General features: G+C 46.2%; 1 protein-coding gene across 1 annotated transcript; it reads right to left on the bottom strand.

Moving 5' to 3' along the window:
- Window positions 1–8,656: 8,656 nt before the first annotated feature.
- On the bottom strand, window positions 8,657–16,206 carry LOC309572718 (uncharacterized protein; the record flags this gene model as incomplete). Its single annotated transcript, XM_082281155.1, has 5 exons — window positions 8,657–9,497; window positions 10,832–10,956; window positions 14,389–14,490; window positions 14,805–14,896; window positions 15,879–16,206. The coding sequence occupies 5 exons, from the start codon at window positions 16,204–16,206 to the stop codon at window positions 9,338–9,340; spliced, it is 807 nt and encodes a 268-aa protein (XP_082137281.1). The 3' UTR covers window positions 8,657–9,337.
- Between the last annotated feature and the right edge of the window lie 149 nt (window positions 16,207–16,355).

Here is a 16,355-nt window from a genome sequence, read left to right as displayed (position 1 = left end):
TTGAAGATGTAGCTTACTTTGTCATTCCAGGAAACTACAAATTAATCAAACTTACTTGACATCAGGAATGCTTTTTTTAACAAAAGACAAAATTTTTCAACAGAATTGGGACTGTCTCATAATTTCAGTTAAAGCAGATCTTTTGTGTACATTAAACTTTACCATTTCTGTTCTGAAGCAGTGACAGCACATATCCCAGATCCCACAAAAAGCTAAAGAACATTTCAGATGGCTGTTCCACCATACCTTCTCTTGGTCAGTTATCTCCCCATCTCCTTCTTTGCCCCAACCTCAATTGTTCATTCTTGCTAATTTGCTTCTGTGCCAGCTTCTCAGTTGTGCTGTTTTAGCTGCTTCTGTGGCTCCTCATCCATGTCACAAAACAGACCACGATGAGAGAGGATAGCCTGCAGTCTCCTGTAAACTCAGAGGTTTTATTGGAAGGAGGAAACAAAATGTGTTAACAGCAAGGGCTTGGATGAGAATGATCTTCTGTTAGGGAGTGAGGCTTCTGGTAGGCAGAATATCCATGGATGAAATACCAAATATATACAGAACAAGGTTTAAAAAGGCAGAAAAATACCTGTATTAGGAACATTCCCTCATAGAACTGGTCCCTGTTGAAACTGCAGGCACTGTTTCTTTGAGCTAGACTCTGTGCGCTACTGATGGGCCACAGTTCAGGGAACCCACAGAAATCTGGTTTTCTTGGAGACAATTTAATGTCCATTCCATTCTGTGAAAATAAAAGGATTTTTAATATAATATTTAATTAGTAGTATATGGTGAGCAGGATGGGAATACTGAACAAATTTCCTAGGTTTAATAGGGAGCAGCATATTGTGGATTCAGTCAAGAGATTTGGTAAATGTTAAGGACAGCTTTGGTCTGGTTTAATTTCTCAGGAAGGGAAAATGAATTATGTTGTATGTTTAAGCAGATCAGAAGACTGAGACTGAAGTTCTGGATTCACTAAAGCTGTCAATACAAGAGACAGCAAGGAAGGGAATGAATTCATCCCCTCAGTACGGGACATCACAGCCAATTCAGAGGAATGAGTTGAAGGAATGTTTTATCAGTGTTGGCTGCATTCTGAACGGTTTTTTGAGGTCTTGGGCTCTGAGAGGTGACTGAAGTGTCTGCAACTCAGGATGACTAAAGTGTTTGTGAGCTGTCTGGGATATGTGGTGGGAAGGGTTTGTACAATAGGCCACCATCTGACATTAGATCTCTTATACTTCTAGGTTTCATCAGTGAGCGATTGTGCCGGTTTGGCCAAATTTAGAAATATATCCTCTGAGAGAAGGCAGGCTGCAACCACCCCTCCCCACCAGGTTTGGGAAAAAATAAATTTTCCTTGAAGGAAAGTGAAAGAGATAAAAACTATTTATTTAACAAACACGTGGGAAAAGGGATAATGATGCTAAATAATAAAATCTCTCGCTGTGGAGAAAAAACTGGGAAAGTGTCAGAGTCCTCCCTTTGGTCTCCTCAGAGCTGGGGCTTGGCCCAGGGCCAGGCCCTCTGTGCTCAGTGGAAAATCCTCCCGATGTGCTCTGATATTGAAGCAGTCCAGCAGAAAAGAGAGAAAATCCGAAATTCCAGGAAAGAAAAAAGTTCAGCTCTCAGTCTCTGGAGAAAAAGAAGTTGAAAAAAACTGGCCAAAAGCTGACTGGGAAGCAGCAAGCCGGGTGCTTCCTCGCTCTCCTGCTGCAGCTGAAAAAAAGTCTCTATCTGTGTGTGACCTTGAACAAGCTGCAAACTGCTTTGAAGAAGTGTTGCTCAGGTTTTCCTTCCCCCTCTCAGGCTCAGTTTAAAGGCATAGAAAGGTACAAAAATAATTCCTGGGCATAGGGCAGCGATATGTGATACACATCATCAAGTAACCCTAAGACAGTGATTAACAGCTGGACCTTTCCATAAAACCATGGGGAAGAATTCCCACATGCTCTTTCTGTGGGACATTGGGTTTGAATGTAGATGATATGAAATTGTGTTTTACAAAGTGACTGTCTAAAGACTCTTTCAAACTAGTTACACCCCTACCCCACCAATTTAGAAACTGATCCAGGAGGAGTGATTTGCCTCTACATAGTCCTTGAAAGAATTACAGAATTATAACTAATCTTTTTGACCCATCAATGGTTCCCTACACAAAAATATTTTTAGCTGTAAACTCAATAAACCTCTTAATGTCTCTTTAAGAAGGCATTGATGTAAAGTATTTTTCTGGATTTTTAATTTTCCATGGGTCAGACAGCCCTTGGGGTATTACTGCTTTCACAACTTACCCATTGCTAACAGATATTTTCCATGAAGATAATAGATTGCTCCCCCCTGTCAAGAGGAGAAAGTCCAGTGATTCTCAATGTTCCACTTGGAAAAGCCTTTTGGCAAGATTAATGGGGTCAGAGCTGCAACATGTGCTGGAGGAAGGCTGGAGGGCTGCCTGGTGTTGAAGAAACAGGGCAAGCAGTCTGCTGCCTACAAAGGCTAAGAGCAAAGGAAAAGGGCAAAGTGTTCAAGGAAAAGCAAGGAAAAGGGGGGCATTCAAGGACTTCACAGCACACAGCTGTCAAGAACCTCCTTAAGAAATAACCTCTCCTCATGGCTAGTTAGCAAATAGAAAGGGGAAGCTTTAGTTCATTTGTTCCCTATTGTAATCTCAATTATGTTACTAAACCTCTATACCTCAATCTCTGTAACCAAGAGATGTGAAATGCAACCATCAAGTGGACGCCTGGAGAGCTCTGGATGAGGAAACACGTGCTGTAGGCTGCAGCATGCTCTCCTATCTACTTGTTTACAGCAAAGGTGGTGATCTGAGATTTGCCAGAACTGAGGGAACAGCCCACATGCATGGACTGAGACGAACTGTATTCACATTTGTGGCAGCTACTCGTGACTGAGTCTTGGTATTTCCAGAGGCTGCACCTTGCTCTTTGGGGCCAGGATTACTATGGCTCCACACAGAACAGCATTCCACTGGTACTCAGGAAAAGGCTGAAAACTATAAGCAGATACCAAGGTTAGAAAGTGCAACACATAAGATAAAGCATAAATGTGTCTATGCAGTTAAACCATTGATTCTAAGCTGTGACAAATTAACACCTCAGTTTATAAACACCTATGATGCGGTAAAAGACCTAAAACTGTATTTTGGTGCTTATGCTGTTAGTTGTTCTGTGTATATATATATATTTATATATATGTGTGTGTGTATTATTTTTTGTGGTAAAATGGAGGTAGGCAAAGCCACATGGATGTCTGTGAGTAGAGAAATATCAAAATATGTGCCTGTAATTATGCTAGAGAAACAGTTTATCCTGATGGTACACTCAAAGTTCCTGTCTATAAGGCATGATTATTTAGCTGAACTTTGAAATGCCCCCATGAAATCAAGCTTCTTGTTCTGCTTGGCAAATTTAATGCAAAATAAAGATTAACACTACTAAGTGTGTTGCTTTTTTGTCTTCTGAATATGCAGAACTTGGGCTTATGCTGATCTTGGCAACAAATAAGATTAAAAGAGGTCATCTAAAGATAAGATTACTTATCTCAACTACCTGTATTCTTTCTTCCCCCTAGTCTCCTGGTTAATCTTCACTTATACTCTGCATGCCTAGCTTTGGAGGGGGGAGGGCAGTAAAGCAGTTGTGTTTCTTCAGAATTAGTGTAAATTATCTCCTCCCTTCCACAGAACCTCCAGAGATGATGGAACACTTCAGCTGTGGTAGGAAAATGCCTGTTTCTTGAGTTTGGAGAACAAAAAGTAAGAACTTGTTAAAGGATAGTGAATCCTCTGCCTGCATGTACTGCAGTCTTCATGAGCTTCCTGTGACGTTGCTGTGAATCCTGGGAATAATCAGTATTAGCCTCGTCTCTTGTGCAGCAGGAAACATACCATCCCCTTTCTGAGATGGCAAAGAAGGGGTTGATCTGCTGGCAGTCAGGACATCATCTTTGGCTGAAACCAGGAGCACAGCTCAGCTAAACGCAACAGGAACTGTTCTTTGGGTGTGTGCACATTTAGGAGGGCTCAGTGGAAATCAGTGGGCAGCGGGCTGGCAAACAGTGACAGTTCTCTGGAAAGGGGTAAATTGAATTAGGGAGTTTTCTTGTTCAGATCTTGTTCAGTGAGATCAAACTTCATGCTTTGCTTTTGAAATGGACTGAAGCAAACAAACGTTATTTCTTGGGTTGACCAAAGTCAGTATTTAGTTAGGGAAAGGACACGGTATTTACTCCTATTTTTGGACTATTATTCATTTCACAGGACAAGTCAGGACAGATCTATCACTGTGGGTAAAGTTGAAGTTAAGAGTTTCTCTGAATTCACCAGCTAGGAATTAAGAACAGTCTGGCTGTTTCACAACATAACTGGCATCATGCCACAGCCAAATTCCCTACAGCAAACCAACACTGAGCAGCTGGGAAAGAAGTGGGGGGAATGGTGAGTAAAGGGGTGGTGTGACATGGTGACCTAGATTCGTAAATTAGAATGGATTAGGGAAGGAGAGAAAATTATTTTTTGCCTTTCCAGTGCGTGGACAAGAACTTAAGGCCTTAGAAGATGTCAATTACTACTGTTTTGTACACAATTTAAGATGGTTAAAAATGTAACCAGCATGGTCCTCATCAGCATTTCTCAGAAGGCACATGTACAGACATCAGGAGCACATCAGGGACATCTGCCTGGGATATACAGAGAGCAGAATGGGCGGGGGAGAATGGACAGGCCAAAAAGCCCCCAGCCCTTGGTCACTCTGGTCACAGCACAGACAGAAACTGAAAAGGCTCTGGTCTTCTGAAAGAACAGGCATAGCAGAAGTCTGGTTCCCATGGCTTCTTGTTTGGGGAATGGCAGAGGGCAGAGGTGAAGGTCAGTCCCTTCCCATGCCAGAGCCAGCTCCCTGACCCACTAACCAGCTTTAGCTGGCACAGTGCTCTGCCCTCTCCCTTGCACATCTGGATGAGGGAAGCAGGGGCCGCCCACAAGTCACAAAATGTTTGGAAATGTGCCTCAGCACCCGCAGCCTGCACTGACCCCACTGTATGGCTGCAAACAGAACCAAGCCACCAGCTGGCTCATGCCAAGGAGGCAGAGCCTCCTCTGGTACCTGCTTACCTGCTTCAGTTCAGCTTTCTAACCCAGCAAACTTTCACTTTTGTCTTTCTGAAGTAAGCTAATGGTATCGGCTAAGCCTAAAATCAGAGAAGTGGCAGGAGAAGGAAGGGAAGAGAGGGAGCATACAGACATGGAAGCAGAGGAGGAAGGAGCAGAGCAATCGAGAACGGTACAAGAGACAAAAGGGATGAAATACAAAGTATCAGGAAGTGAAAAGTCCTTGGTCTTCCAGTAGAGCAGAGCAGGGAAAGATGTCAGGACTCCTGTACAATTTCTGGTACAAATTTTATACTGTTTTTCTTGCTGAAAAACATCATTGAATTAAAGGGAAAGACTAAAAATAAAAAGTATTATCCAAGCAGAACAGTTTGCTGGTTTCTAAAACAAATTCACCAGCACATTTGAAAAGTGAATACAATGACTTGCAGCAATCGAAGAACTAGACCTGGCAATTATTTTTAAATCCTAATACCTGTAAATAGGGACTTGTTGATTTGTAATGGCATTTCAACAACTGGTGACACTGGGAGTCCACAGTAACTTTCTTGCTGATTGTAAATGACAGAATCACTGAAGTTGGAAAAGACCTCCAAGATCATCAAGTCCAGCCTGTGACCAATTCCCACCTTGTCACCCAGCCCAGAGCTGCCACATCAGTGGCATGTCCAGCTTTCCTTGGATGGCGATGGAGATTCCACTGCCTCCCTGGGCAGCCCCTTCCAATGCCTGACCACCCTTTCCATGAAGAAATTCCTCCTGATGTCCAACCTGAACCTCCCCTGGCACAGCTTGAGGCTGTTTTCTCCAGTCCCTTGTTCCATGGGAGCAGAGCCTGACCCCCCCTGGTTGCCCCCTCCTGTCAGGGAGTTGTGCAGAGCCAGAAGGTCCCCCCTGAGCCTCCTTTGCTCCAGGCTGAGCCCCTTTCCCAGCTCCCTCAGCCCCTCCTGCTGCTCCAGCCCCTTCCCCAGCTCCGTTCCCTTCTCTGGACACGCTCCAGCCCCTCAAAGCCTTTCTTGTCCTGAGAGGCCCAGAGCTGCCCCAGGATCTGAGGTGTGGCCCCAGCAGTGCCCAGCACAGGGGACAGTCACTGCCCCGGCCCTGCTGCCACCCCATGGCTGGCACAGCCCAGGTGCCACTGGCCTCTTGCCCCCCTGGGCACACCTGGGCTCATGTCCAGCCGCTGTCCCCAGCAGCCCCAGGGCCTTTCCCAGCTTTCCAGCCCCTCTGCCCCAGCCTGGAGCTGCAGGGGGTTGGTGTGACCCAAGGCAGGACCGGGCCCTTGGCCTTGTGGACCCTCAGACCATCGGCCTGGGCCCATGGATCCAGCCTGTCCAGATCCCTCTGCAGAGCCCTCATATCCTCCTTAAACTTGTTAGGATTCCTGGTTAAGTGGGGAGCTTAACAGGTTCTTGGTTTCTGCTGTACTGATCATTTGCCTACTAAACAATTGGATCATATCTACATGAAAATGAAACCAATCAATCTAGGTGAAAATTAGACCAACCAAAGGAGTTAGATATTGTTGCCTTCACCATTTCATCAGCTCTCTTGAAACACTTGATCCCTTGGGATAAAATTTACCTAGTGTTAAGGCTGTGTCTAAATTTCCTGGGCAACATTTGGGAAGAATGGTGAACTCTTCAAAATGAGATTCACAGCAGCCAGGGCCTTGCACAGGTGGCTGCCTAACACAACTGACAGAAGGATGAGGAGAACAGATGTTTACTTCGAACCAATGAGATATGCACAGCTTACATATCTTCCTCACTGGCCTTAAATAACATCCTTCCCCCACAAAGAAAGAGAAAAAGCTCTCTATTCCTCTTAAGGCAGAGCTACAGGACAAAGAGCCTTTCCCAAATCCTCCTTCTTGTGCTACAATTCAATGATTAAAACAGGTGCTGCCTGAGAAAGGTCACTTAGGACAACTCCTGGAACACAGTGGTGAAACTGTGGCCAGCTCTAATGACTTTAGCCACTCTCCTCAAGCTGTGTTCTGGAACAGCTGCTCCAAACTTCCAGCTCCACAAACAGGAACTTTCCCCTTTTAGGGGAAAGGCAGGCTTCCTAAATTGTCTCTTCTTTCTTTCCTCCCAATTTTTAGGAAGCCTGGTGGCTACAGAATGAATTTAGTGCGACCACAATGGGCAGTGGCCGATTGTCCAATAGCTTCACAACACAAGGGTACCTTTCACTAAGTCCCTCAAACCTGCAGGACAGCTGAGTGAGCAGAAAGGTCCCTAAATGCTGTGCAGCACACAGGGAACATCACCCCTGCTGAGGCTGCTTCCCTTCCTACCTCAGTTCCCCTCTGCTCTGTGCCAGGGAATGACTTTCCCCAGGTCACCTGGTTTACATAAGCCCTAAGGAAGCTTTTCCATGGTGAGGCCACAGGTGGTTCACTGTTCAGCAGCAGGATGCTCTAAGTAGACAAACACAGAGGGAAACAGAGGGGAAAAAAGTTATTTCCTGGCAGTGCAGCTCCTCCACACAGTCCACTGTGCACTGATGCTCATATGAGCAGCCAAAGGTGGCAGAGGGCTGGCACTGACTGCCCAAGTTGGCATTGCTGCCCAAAAGCTCACTAGAATTTTTTGCTTTCCAAGGCAAACTGCATTAAGTCCTTTCGGCAACTTTCTGTGGCACTTGTGAAGTCACTGTCCCTTTCGTGCTGGCATTGCAGGGTTCTGTCACCCAGCCAGTGGCTTGATTTAGCCACCTGCAAGATGCAACTGGGTTTGTATGACTTCTTTCCCTTCTCCAACTGGAAGGAAAAAAATCCAGGAATTTCTAATCCCTGGTATTTAAAGAATCAAGAGAACCAGGACTACTCTAACAAAGACCCATATTTATGCACAGCCCTTATGTTTACATCCCACCCACACACTCTGTTGACAACATCTTCACCTATGTTGAGCTCCATAATCTCCTCTCTAGAATTTCTTAACACATTTTCAAATGTTAAGAAGGTGCTAACGCATGCTAAGCAGCTTAGTGGTCTCTGTTTACACAAACAATAATTTTCTTTAATGACAAATGTTAGTTTCACACTGTTCTCATGAGCTTCTGCCTCTCAGGGGTGCTGAATGAAGGACCAGTTGTTTCTCTGCAGAACAGAAACCTCTGAAAGGAGGTGACTATAAAATAATCATGTGTATTTCTTAGCTAATGGATCACTGTGTGCAAGACAAGGTTGAAATACATCTCTGCCAGAGAAAGTGTTCCTTACATACATATCCATATCTAGAATAATTCCCTAAATATTGCTGGTCTTAGAGTTGGGAAGACAAACACCTAGTCTTTAGAGCAATTACAGGACTGAAATATTTTCTTAGGTCAAGACCAAGGAAGAGACTTTGCTGAGAATCTGTCTCAGCAGCTGTTAAAAGGAGCTTATTACTAGACCTTGTTATGAAAAGATATTAGATCTCAGAGATGCAACACTGTTTTCCACCTAGAAGTTATTAGGTACAGTAACATCTATAACTGTAATTAAAAATAATAATATAGCTAAGGTAGAAGTGACATAGCTTCAGAAAGAAAATGGTTGTCTTAGTACAACAGAAAAGGTGCTTGTGCTCTTCAGAGTTGAAAATCTAACTCTGGAGGTTATCCAAACTTCCCCCAGTTTGTTAGCCGTACTCTTTTCTCTTAGTTTTCTGCCATAAAAACAATGTATCCTCCAAAAGTAATTAATAAGAAACAAGCCAAGGTTGCAAGTTAGCACTGGGCATGGTCATGACTGTGTCTCATTAGAAGGATGTCTAAAGCTGCACGGGATCTTTTTGCAATAAACTGTTGCAATATACATACCAGGCCACAAAGTTATGAAACAAAAATAAAGTGAAAATATAAATAAACGTGGACCATGTTCACGTGAAACAGTATTTGGACCATGTTCATGTGAAATAGTTCTAGGCTCCTTGTTCCATGCAATAGTTTTGAAATTATGAAGAATAAAGGCAATGGCTTTTGATATCAGACCTGAGCAGCAAATTTTAACTCTCAGGATTTTTCTGTTTGCCTTTGAGAAGGAAAAACACAGCTCACACCAAGGAATTCAAGATATGAAAAGTCTTTGCTTCTCCTACCTGAACCAGTTACACTGGTTTCCAGCCACCCTCAGATACGAAAATGTGCTGAGTGCTGGAGGCTTTTTCCAATAAGATGACAAAGCAAGCCTCTGGTGCCAGCACTCAGTCACTGTTTTCAGTCCTTTAGCATGAGGTGGAAGCTCTTGATGATCGGTGAGTGTGTTACATGCACTGTAATTAAGCAGACCCTGGCCAGCAGCACAGTGATGTCCAGCATGGGCCCCTTGTATGGTGCTCGTCCCCGCCTGCTGTCACAGCATGTTCTTGAGAGAGACCTGTTTGCAAACAAGTTGGCCAAAGGCAAATGTGCTCAGTATGGTTTTTTTAGTTAATACATCCTTTGTATTATCTTTTCTAAATTTGCATTACCACATTTCTCCCTCCCACTTCACCCAGAGGAACAAAGGCCTGGCAGTGGAATTTGCATTTCAACAGCCAGAATCTTTAGGGCATGGTATGCACCTAGATCTGAGAACCTCCCCTATATTTTAGGGCTCAGCAATAGTCACAAAATGGTTTCCACAAGTAAACCACAAGCCAGATAGTAGTACACTAAGTACTAAAGACAAAGCAACCAGAGAAAGTACTTCCCATACAGCTTCCACAATGAAGATCCCAGTTTTGTAGGAGCACACAGCTTGAAACAGGACCTGTAAAGAGATTTTTTCAAAAGCTAGACCCCCATGCTTCAGCCACAGAGAGCACAGAGCTCTGCCTCTACAGAATGACTTGGTGTTGGATCCTAGCAAAAGGTATGTGAAATGGATGCTTCATTTTTTATTTTATTTTCCTTTGGAAAATATCATGGCAGAAGCCTATGGGAAATAACAGAGGTTGCTTTATCTACCTGGATTTGGATTTTTTATTACCCTTTCATACAGATCTTCATAGCTGATAACAGACTGGAGTCTGCTAGTCCATGGTCACAACTGAAAGTCAGAGAAAAGACCTCTTAGCTTAGTTCAAAGGGTTATGCTGTGAAGTTCAGTAGCTGCACTAAAATTGCTCCATCATCATCTACTGTATGAGATATGTACAAACCAATTTTTGAGCTGATACTCTCAAGTTTCTACAGCTTTACTATGCACAACAATAGTGACTTAGAATCAGTCCCCAGAAGCTTAACCCAAACCCACAAATCCTTACTCAAATGTTAGAAGATCAGGCCCAAGGGAAAAACAGGTCAGCAGCTTTCACTAAAACAACCTCTTGCCGAAGTAACCTGAGAGTAGTTAACCTGAGACCTTTGCAAGCTTAATGGGCCATATGACAGGCAAAGAGAAAAAAATCCCCACCAAGTGGCTGAGTCTTTGCTGGTCCACATGGTTTGAACAGAACTGGAAGCCAATGGAACAGGAAGGATGCTTGTGCCAAGAGTAGTTTCTCTGTGAGGTTTACAATAGAGTGTAGTGAGGGGATTTCAGTTGATATTGCAAACAGACTAAAAACGATTAAAACTTATCTTGGCAGGACAATTTCAATGTCCTTTCTTTGTCTCTGCTCCCCAGTGTACAGCTCTGCCAGTGGTGAGTGTGCATGTGAGACCTTGGCACCAGGAATGTAACAAATTCCTTGTCCAGGTTACGGTCTGTATTTGTCCTCAGCTTACCTCCCTCTGTAACTCAACACTTCTCCATTCCTGCCCTGTAGTTCTTCATGCATTTTAAAGAGGAAAGGCTGTTTAACAGTCTCCTGGCCATTGATCCAGTAGAATTTCCCTTTTTGTATCCAGCCCTGGTAGGATGATCACACAAAAGAAAAAGAATTGTATCTGTTATTGATTATAATTTCTGTGACAAATTAGCACCTTCAGAGGAACATAAACAGAAGTTACTTGAATAACAAAGACAGCAGAGCTCATATTCTTTCTCGCCTGCATGCACTGAAACAAGAGGAGTAAACTTGCAGCATCCCACATAAGAGATCTCCAAGGGAGTGTAAAGCAATCCCTTGGTTTTGCTCTTTGGATCCTTTCAGGCAGAGGAGAGCAAGGCTTTCTATTGTGGGCCAAGGCTGCATTACTCACCAAAGGCACCTAAACTTTGCCAACAAATGCTTTGTGTTTCTGCAGAAAATTTTCACAGCAGAGCATTCCCAGAAAGGTGATAGGCAGAGATGAGGCTTTAATAATTTTGGATTAGGTAGATGATCACTTGACAAGGTCACTTGACAAGGACACACACACACATGACAAACTGCACTGGCAAGTGTCCTGGGCTCCAAAAATTCTAGCAGCTACTTCCTTATCCTTCTGGAGAAGTTCTAGGCTGTAGATCTGGCTTAGCACTCAGTAAGTCAGACTTCCTCTCCAACTTTGGAACCAGCCTTGCTGAGTGATAATTGGGCCAATTTTGCTACTGTATCCCTCTCCACCTCCCCCATGGAAAAGGCTACTGTGATACATCAATCTCTCTTAAAATGCTTTATTAATGAATACCTGAAAGTAAAAAAAAAAATCATAGAAAACATTTGCTGTTTCTAAGCACAGCTTAGCAATAACTTCTTGGACCTCCTTCTCTTTCTGATGACAGAAATTGTTGTCAGATTTACACAAGACCTCAGACCTGATAATTTGTCACCTGCCCAGTACTGCTTGTCACATCCTGCTGATGCTCCATCCTATGTGGTCCCTTTTCCTATAAATTATATGCCTTCAGCTACCTGCAGGTACTTCAATGGTACCTTTCTTCTAAGCAGTTAAAGGCACCTTTCGAGTGCACTATCAGTTTCTCTCTTTTTGTATGAAAGACATTATTTAGTCCACATCTTAGGAAAATGGCATGGCTGTATCATAATTAACATAGCTGCTAAATGGAACGGATGGAGGGTGGTTAAATGACAGACAGAAGGTGTGCCTGTTGAGTTTACAGGCCAGACATCAGGCTGGGTCAGTGTCTCCTTACAGAAGTTTGCAAGCTGCGTGCAAGTTACCTGGTAGATTAGAACCCCACTGAAATAGATTTGATTTTCCCTTCAGTCCTTACTTCATATTCCTGGAATTAGGGGGAAATTATTTTGGACTTGTTTCAGTAAAACATTTAAGATGTGTCTGCAACAGAGATTGCAGCATATAGTACATGATACTTGATAAAAACAGGACTTGATACTTGTCAACAATACTTGATATAAACTTGATCAAAAACTTGATATCAACTTGATATAAATCTCGAAACTGCATCTTGTACAATTGCAGTATGGTTGGTAGTACTTGTGACAAGGCTGCATCAGCTTTCTTGGATGGGATCCATGCTGTCTTTATGCACCTCAGCTTAAATTTTTTTGTTTGTTGGGATTTTTTTTTTTTTTGCAAGAGATGTTTTTTCTAAACTAGAGGTGATGTAATGGAGAAATTGCACTATCTGTTAGAAGCAGCCCAAGAAGACACAGATACTGAAAAAGGCTGGGTGTATGTGGGGAGGGGAGTCCAGTGTTGGGAACAAATTTGGTACTGTGTACTGGGAGAATTGCAATACATTTAAAAACATTGATGTAAGTTGAGATAGGGAAGGATTTACCTGGATTTACCAGTTCATCACAGTACAAGCAATCAGAATCTGTGATTCAGCTTCCCTAGCAAGGGCTGTGTAGAGCTCTAGAGAAGCCCCATCTGAAGGACCAGTTGCAGTACTGGCTGGGGAGCATTTGTAGCAGCTGTGTCATGAGAGGAAGCTAGAGGAGCTCAGCTCCCTGACGGCCAGAGAATGGGGGATAAAGGGAATAAAGCTCAGCACTCTTAATATTGTCAGTGTTATATAGGAGATACTAATGTCAAAGGACACAAAGCAGAGGAGCAGATGGTTATGAACTGGCCATTTTACAGGAGAAATAAGACTCCTCCTGACTATTCAAGAAATGTGGTTCAGGAACAGCCTTCTATTGACAGTTTAGGGATAAAAAAACATTTTTAAACAGAGCTGATGTCTAGCAGCAAAATTGAGCTTAGCCCTGAAAAACCTATTGATCTGATAATGTTCTGAAAATCCCCTGCTTGCCTGCCATTTAACTGGCTCTGTCAAACTTCTGCAGATGTCCAGAAATGTCCCTCTCTGAACACCTTGGTGTCCATTTTCTAAAACATGGATTAAGAAATGGTACTCTCCCACACTTAAGGTCTGAGTAAATGAGAGCACACATGAAGAGATTAAAAAATACAGCAGAGCTGGGCCTGTCCTTTAGAAGAGAATGGAAAAATTCCAGGAGTCACAATCACATTTTTAATGAAATAAGATTCTTCTAGGAAGATGAGGTTTCATCTCCCTTTTCATCGTCTTCCTTCCCTGTGAACTGAAAGGGGTTCAATCTCACACCTTCCTTCTCCCTAAATGAAGGGAAGCACCTAAAAGACAGGCAGGACTGGGATTAGGACACTGCCTGCTCTGCTCTGCTCATTGAAATGGTGAATGGATGAAGCTGAATGGCCCAACAAGACAGAAGTGGCTAGAAAGCTAAATTCGAAGTGGGAAAACTGGAAATATGGTCTAGTGCTTGTGGTGCTCACTTAGAGGCAGAATTATGGCTTCAAGACCACTCAGATTGAAAAAGAGCTTGAATTCTGCTCTCTTCATGGCATGCTTTCCGTAACTAAAAGGTCTCACAACATAACCTCTCCTAGGTGTATTTGGAAAGCATGAACTCCTCTTGGACTCTTTTGAAATGTTATAACATCCCATTGTTATGATGCAATGTTGCATGCAGGTAGCTAAAGAGGATTTCTGAAGTACTGAGTGAGGCAATTAAATCCTGGAGGATTTCAGACATGCTGTTCTCTGTTTTATTTTCATAGTCCAGCTCTGGGGAGCTCCCTGCTGGGCAAGAAAATTGTTGGGAACTCCCTTCTGAGCTACTTAATCTCTACTAGCACTGCAGGGTGAGCCTAATGGAAACTCTGGGGTTTGTGGTGACTGAAGTCACATACAGATGCCAGTTCCTCTTACAAATTTTAGAGGAAACCTGCCCCTTTTACAGGGAGCTAAACCCTACCTGGATGTGTTCAGATGTATTTAAGAGGACTTGAGCAGAAAATCATTTAGAGCATATCTCTGGCCTGCAATGCAGCACTACACAGAAATACCTGAACTATTATTTAGGAAACTAAGCCTGCAGAGCTGAAAGCATGAGGTCTTCAGACTCTTAAAGATTATGAGACCTCCAGAAGTCCACCAGTACCTGACACTTGGTTTTGATGCAACAGTCAGCTGGTACTACCAAAACTCTGCCAGAAGCTGCTGTTCTAGACTTCAGATGGCATTTTGCCGCTTTGCTTGAACTCTGTAAAATGTAAAAACACAGAATTGTTTGCAGATTGAAATTGCAACCTGAAAGCAAATTATTCTATAATCTTCCCATTAGAAGCCTAGTGTTATTATCATCATGAACTTTCTTCTCTTTAAATTTCAGGAGTATTAAACAGAGAAGATCATGTAATACGAGCGCTTGCATACGCTGGCACAGTGGATTCCTTTGAGCCGTGGATAATCGGGGTAATTGCTAAGCCCGCACCTCCCACGGCCCGCATGGGCTGGGGGAGCGGTGCCGCCTCCCGCTGCCCCGCCGTGCCTGGCAGATCCCAAATCCTTTCCTACCTGCGGATCACACGGCGCGTTCCGCCCGCCCAGCTGCCGGCACCCCAGCTCACCGACCCCGGACCCCCTGTGCCTCACCGACCCCGCACCCCCTGTGCCCCACTGACCCCGCACCCACTGTGCCTCACCGACCCCGCACCCCCTGTGCCTCACTGGCCCCAGACCCACGGTGCCTCACCGACCCCGCACCCACTGTGCCTCACTGACCCCGCACCCACTGTGCCCCACCGACCCCGCACCCACTGTGCCCCACCGACCCCGCACCCACTGTGCCTCACCGACCCCGCACCCCCTGTGCCCCACCGACCCCGGACCCCACTGTGCCTCACTGACCCCGCACCCACTGTGCCTCACCGACCCCGCACCCACTGTGCCCCACCGACCCCGCACCCACTGTGCCTCACCGACCCCGGACCCCACTGTGCCTCACCGACCCCGCACCCCCTGTGCCTCACTGACTCCAGACCCACGGTGCCTCACTGACCCCGGACTCACTGTGCCCCACTGACCCCCTGTGCCCCACTGTGCCCCACCGACCCCAGACCCCACTGTGCCCCACTGACCCCGGACCCCCTGTGCCTCACTGACTCCAGACCCACGGTGCCTCACTGACCCCAGACCCCACTGTGCCCCACTGACCCCGGACCCCACTGTGCCCCACTGACCCCCTGTGCCCCACTGTGCCCCACCGACCCCAGACCCCACTGTGCCTCACTGACCCCGCACCCACTGTGCCCCACTGACCCCGGACCCCACTGTGCCTCACTGACCCCGCACCCACTGTGCCCCACCGACCCCAGACCCCACTGTGCCCCACCGACCCCAGACCCCACTGTGCCTCACTGACCCCGCACCCACTGTGCCTCACCGACCCCGCACCCACTGTGCCTCACTGGCCCCAGACCCCACTGTGCCCCACCGACCCCGCACCCACTGTGCCTCACTGACCGCGGACCCACGGTGCCTCACTGACCCGGACCCACGGTGCCTCACCGGCCCCGGACCCCACTGTGCCTCACTGACCCCGGACTCACTGTGCCCCACCGACCCCAGACCCCACTGTGCCTCACTGACCCCGGACCCCCTGTGCCTCACTGGCCCCAGACCCACGGTGCCTCACGAACTCCGGACCCCACCACCGCGCGCTGTGCGGCTTTGGAAGCGCGGTGGGCGGGCCGCGCCCCTCTGGACCGCTTCGCTCGGGGCGGGGACTCGGAGACAGACGGGGCTGGGGGACCGGCGGAGGCCGCCCGAGGCAAGGGGACCGAAGGGTCTGAGCGGACCGGCAGCTCTGAGGGGACCGAGGGGAACGAGCGACACAGGACTCGGGGCGCGGATCGCACCCGCCGGGAGCGCGCCCTGCGCCGGGCGGGGACGAGAGGAGGCGGGGCTTTATTTGCATGTGCCCTCTGGTTGGCTGGGGCGCCTTGAGCCACCGAGCGGCGGCGCGGGATTGGCTGCGGCGCGGCCGGCGGCGGGGGCGCGGCCGCCGTGTAACGCGCAGGGCGGCCCCGCTGAGCCCGCTCAGTCGCCCGGCAGCCGCCGCCGCCG

Source organism: Coloeus monedula (assembly GCF_965178545.1).
Source record: "Coloeus monedula genome assembly, chromosome: 4".
Classification (NCBI taxonomy): domain Eukaryota; kingdom Metazoa; phylum Chordata; class Aves; order Passeriformes; family Corvidae; genus Coloeus; species Coloeus monedula.
The sequence above is the reverse complement of the archived record's forward strand: the minus strand, read 5'-3'. Positions and strand labels throughout refer to the sequence as shown.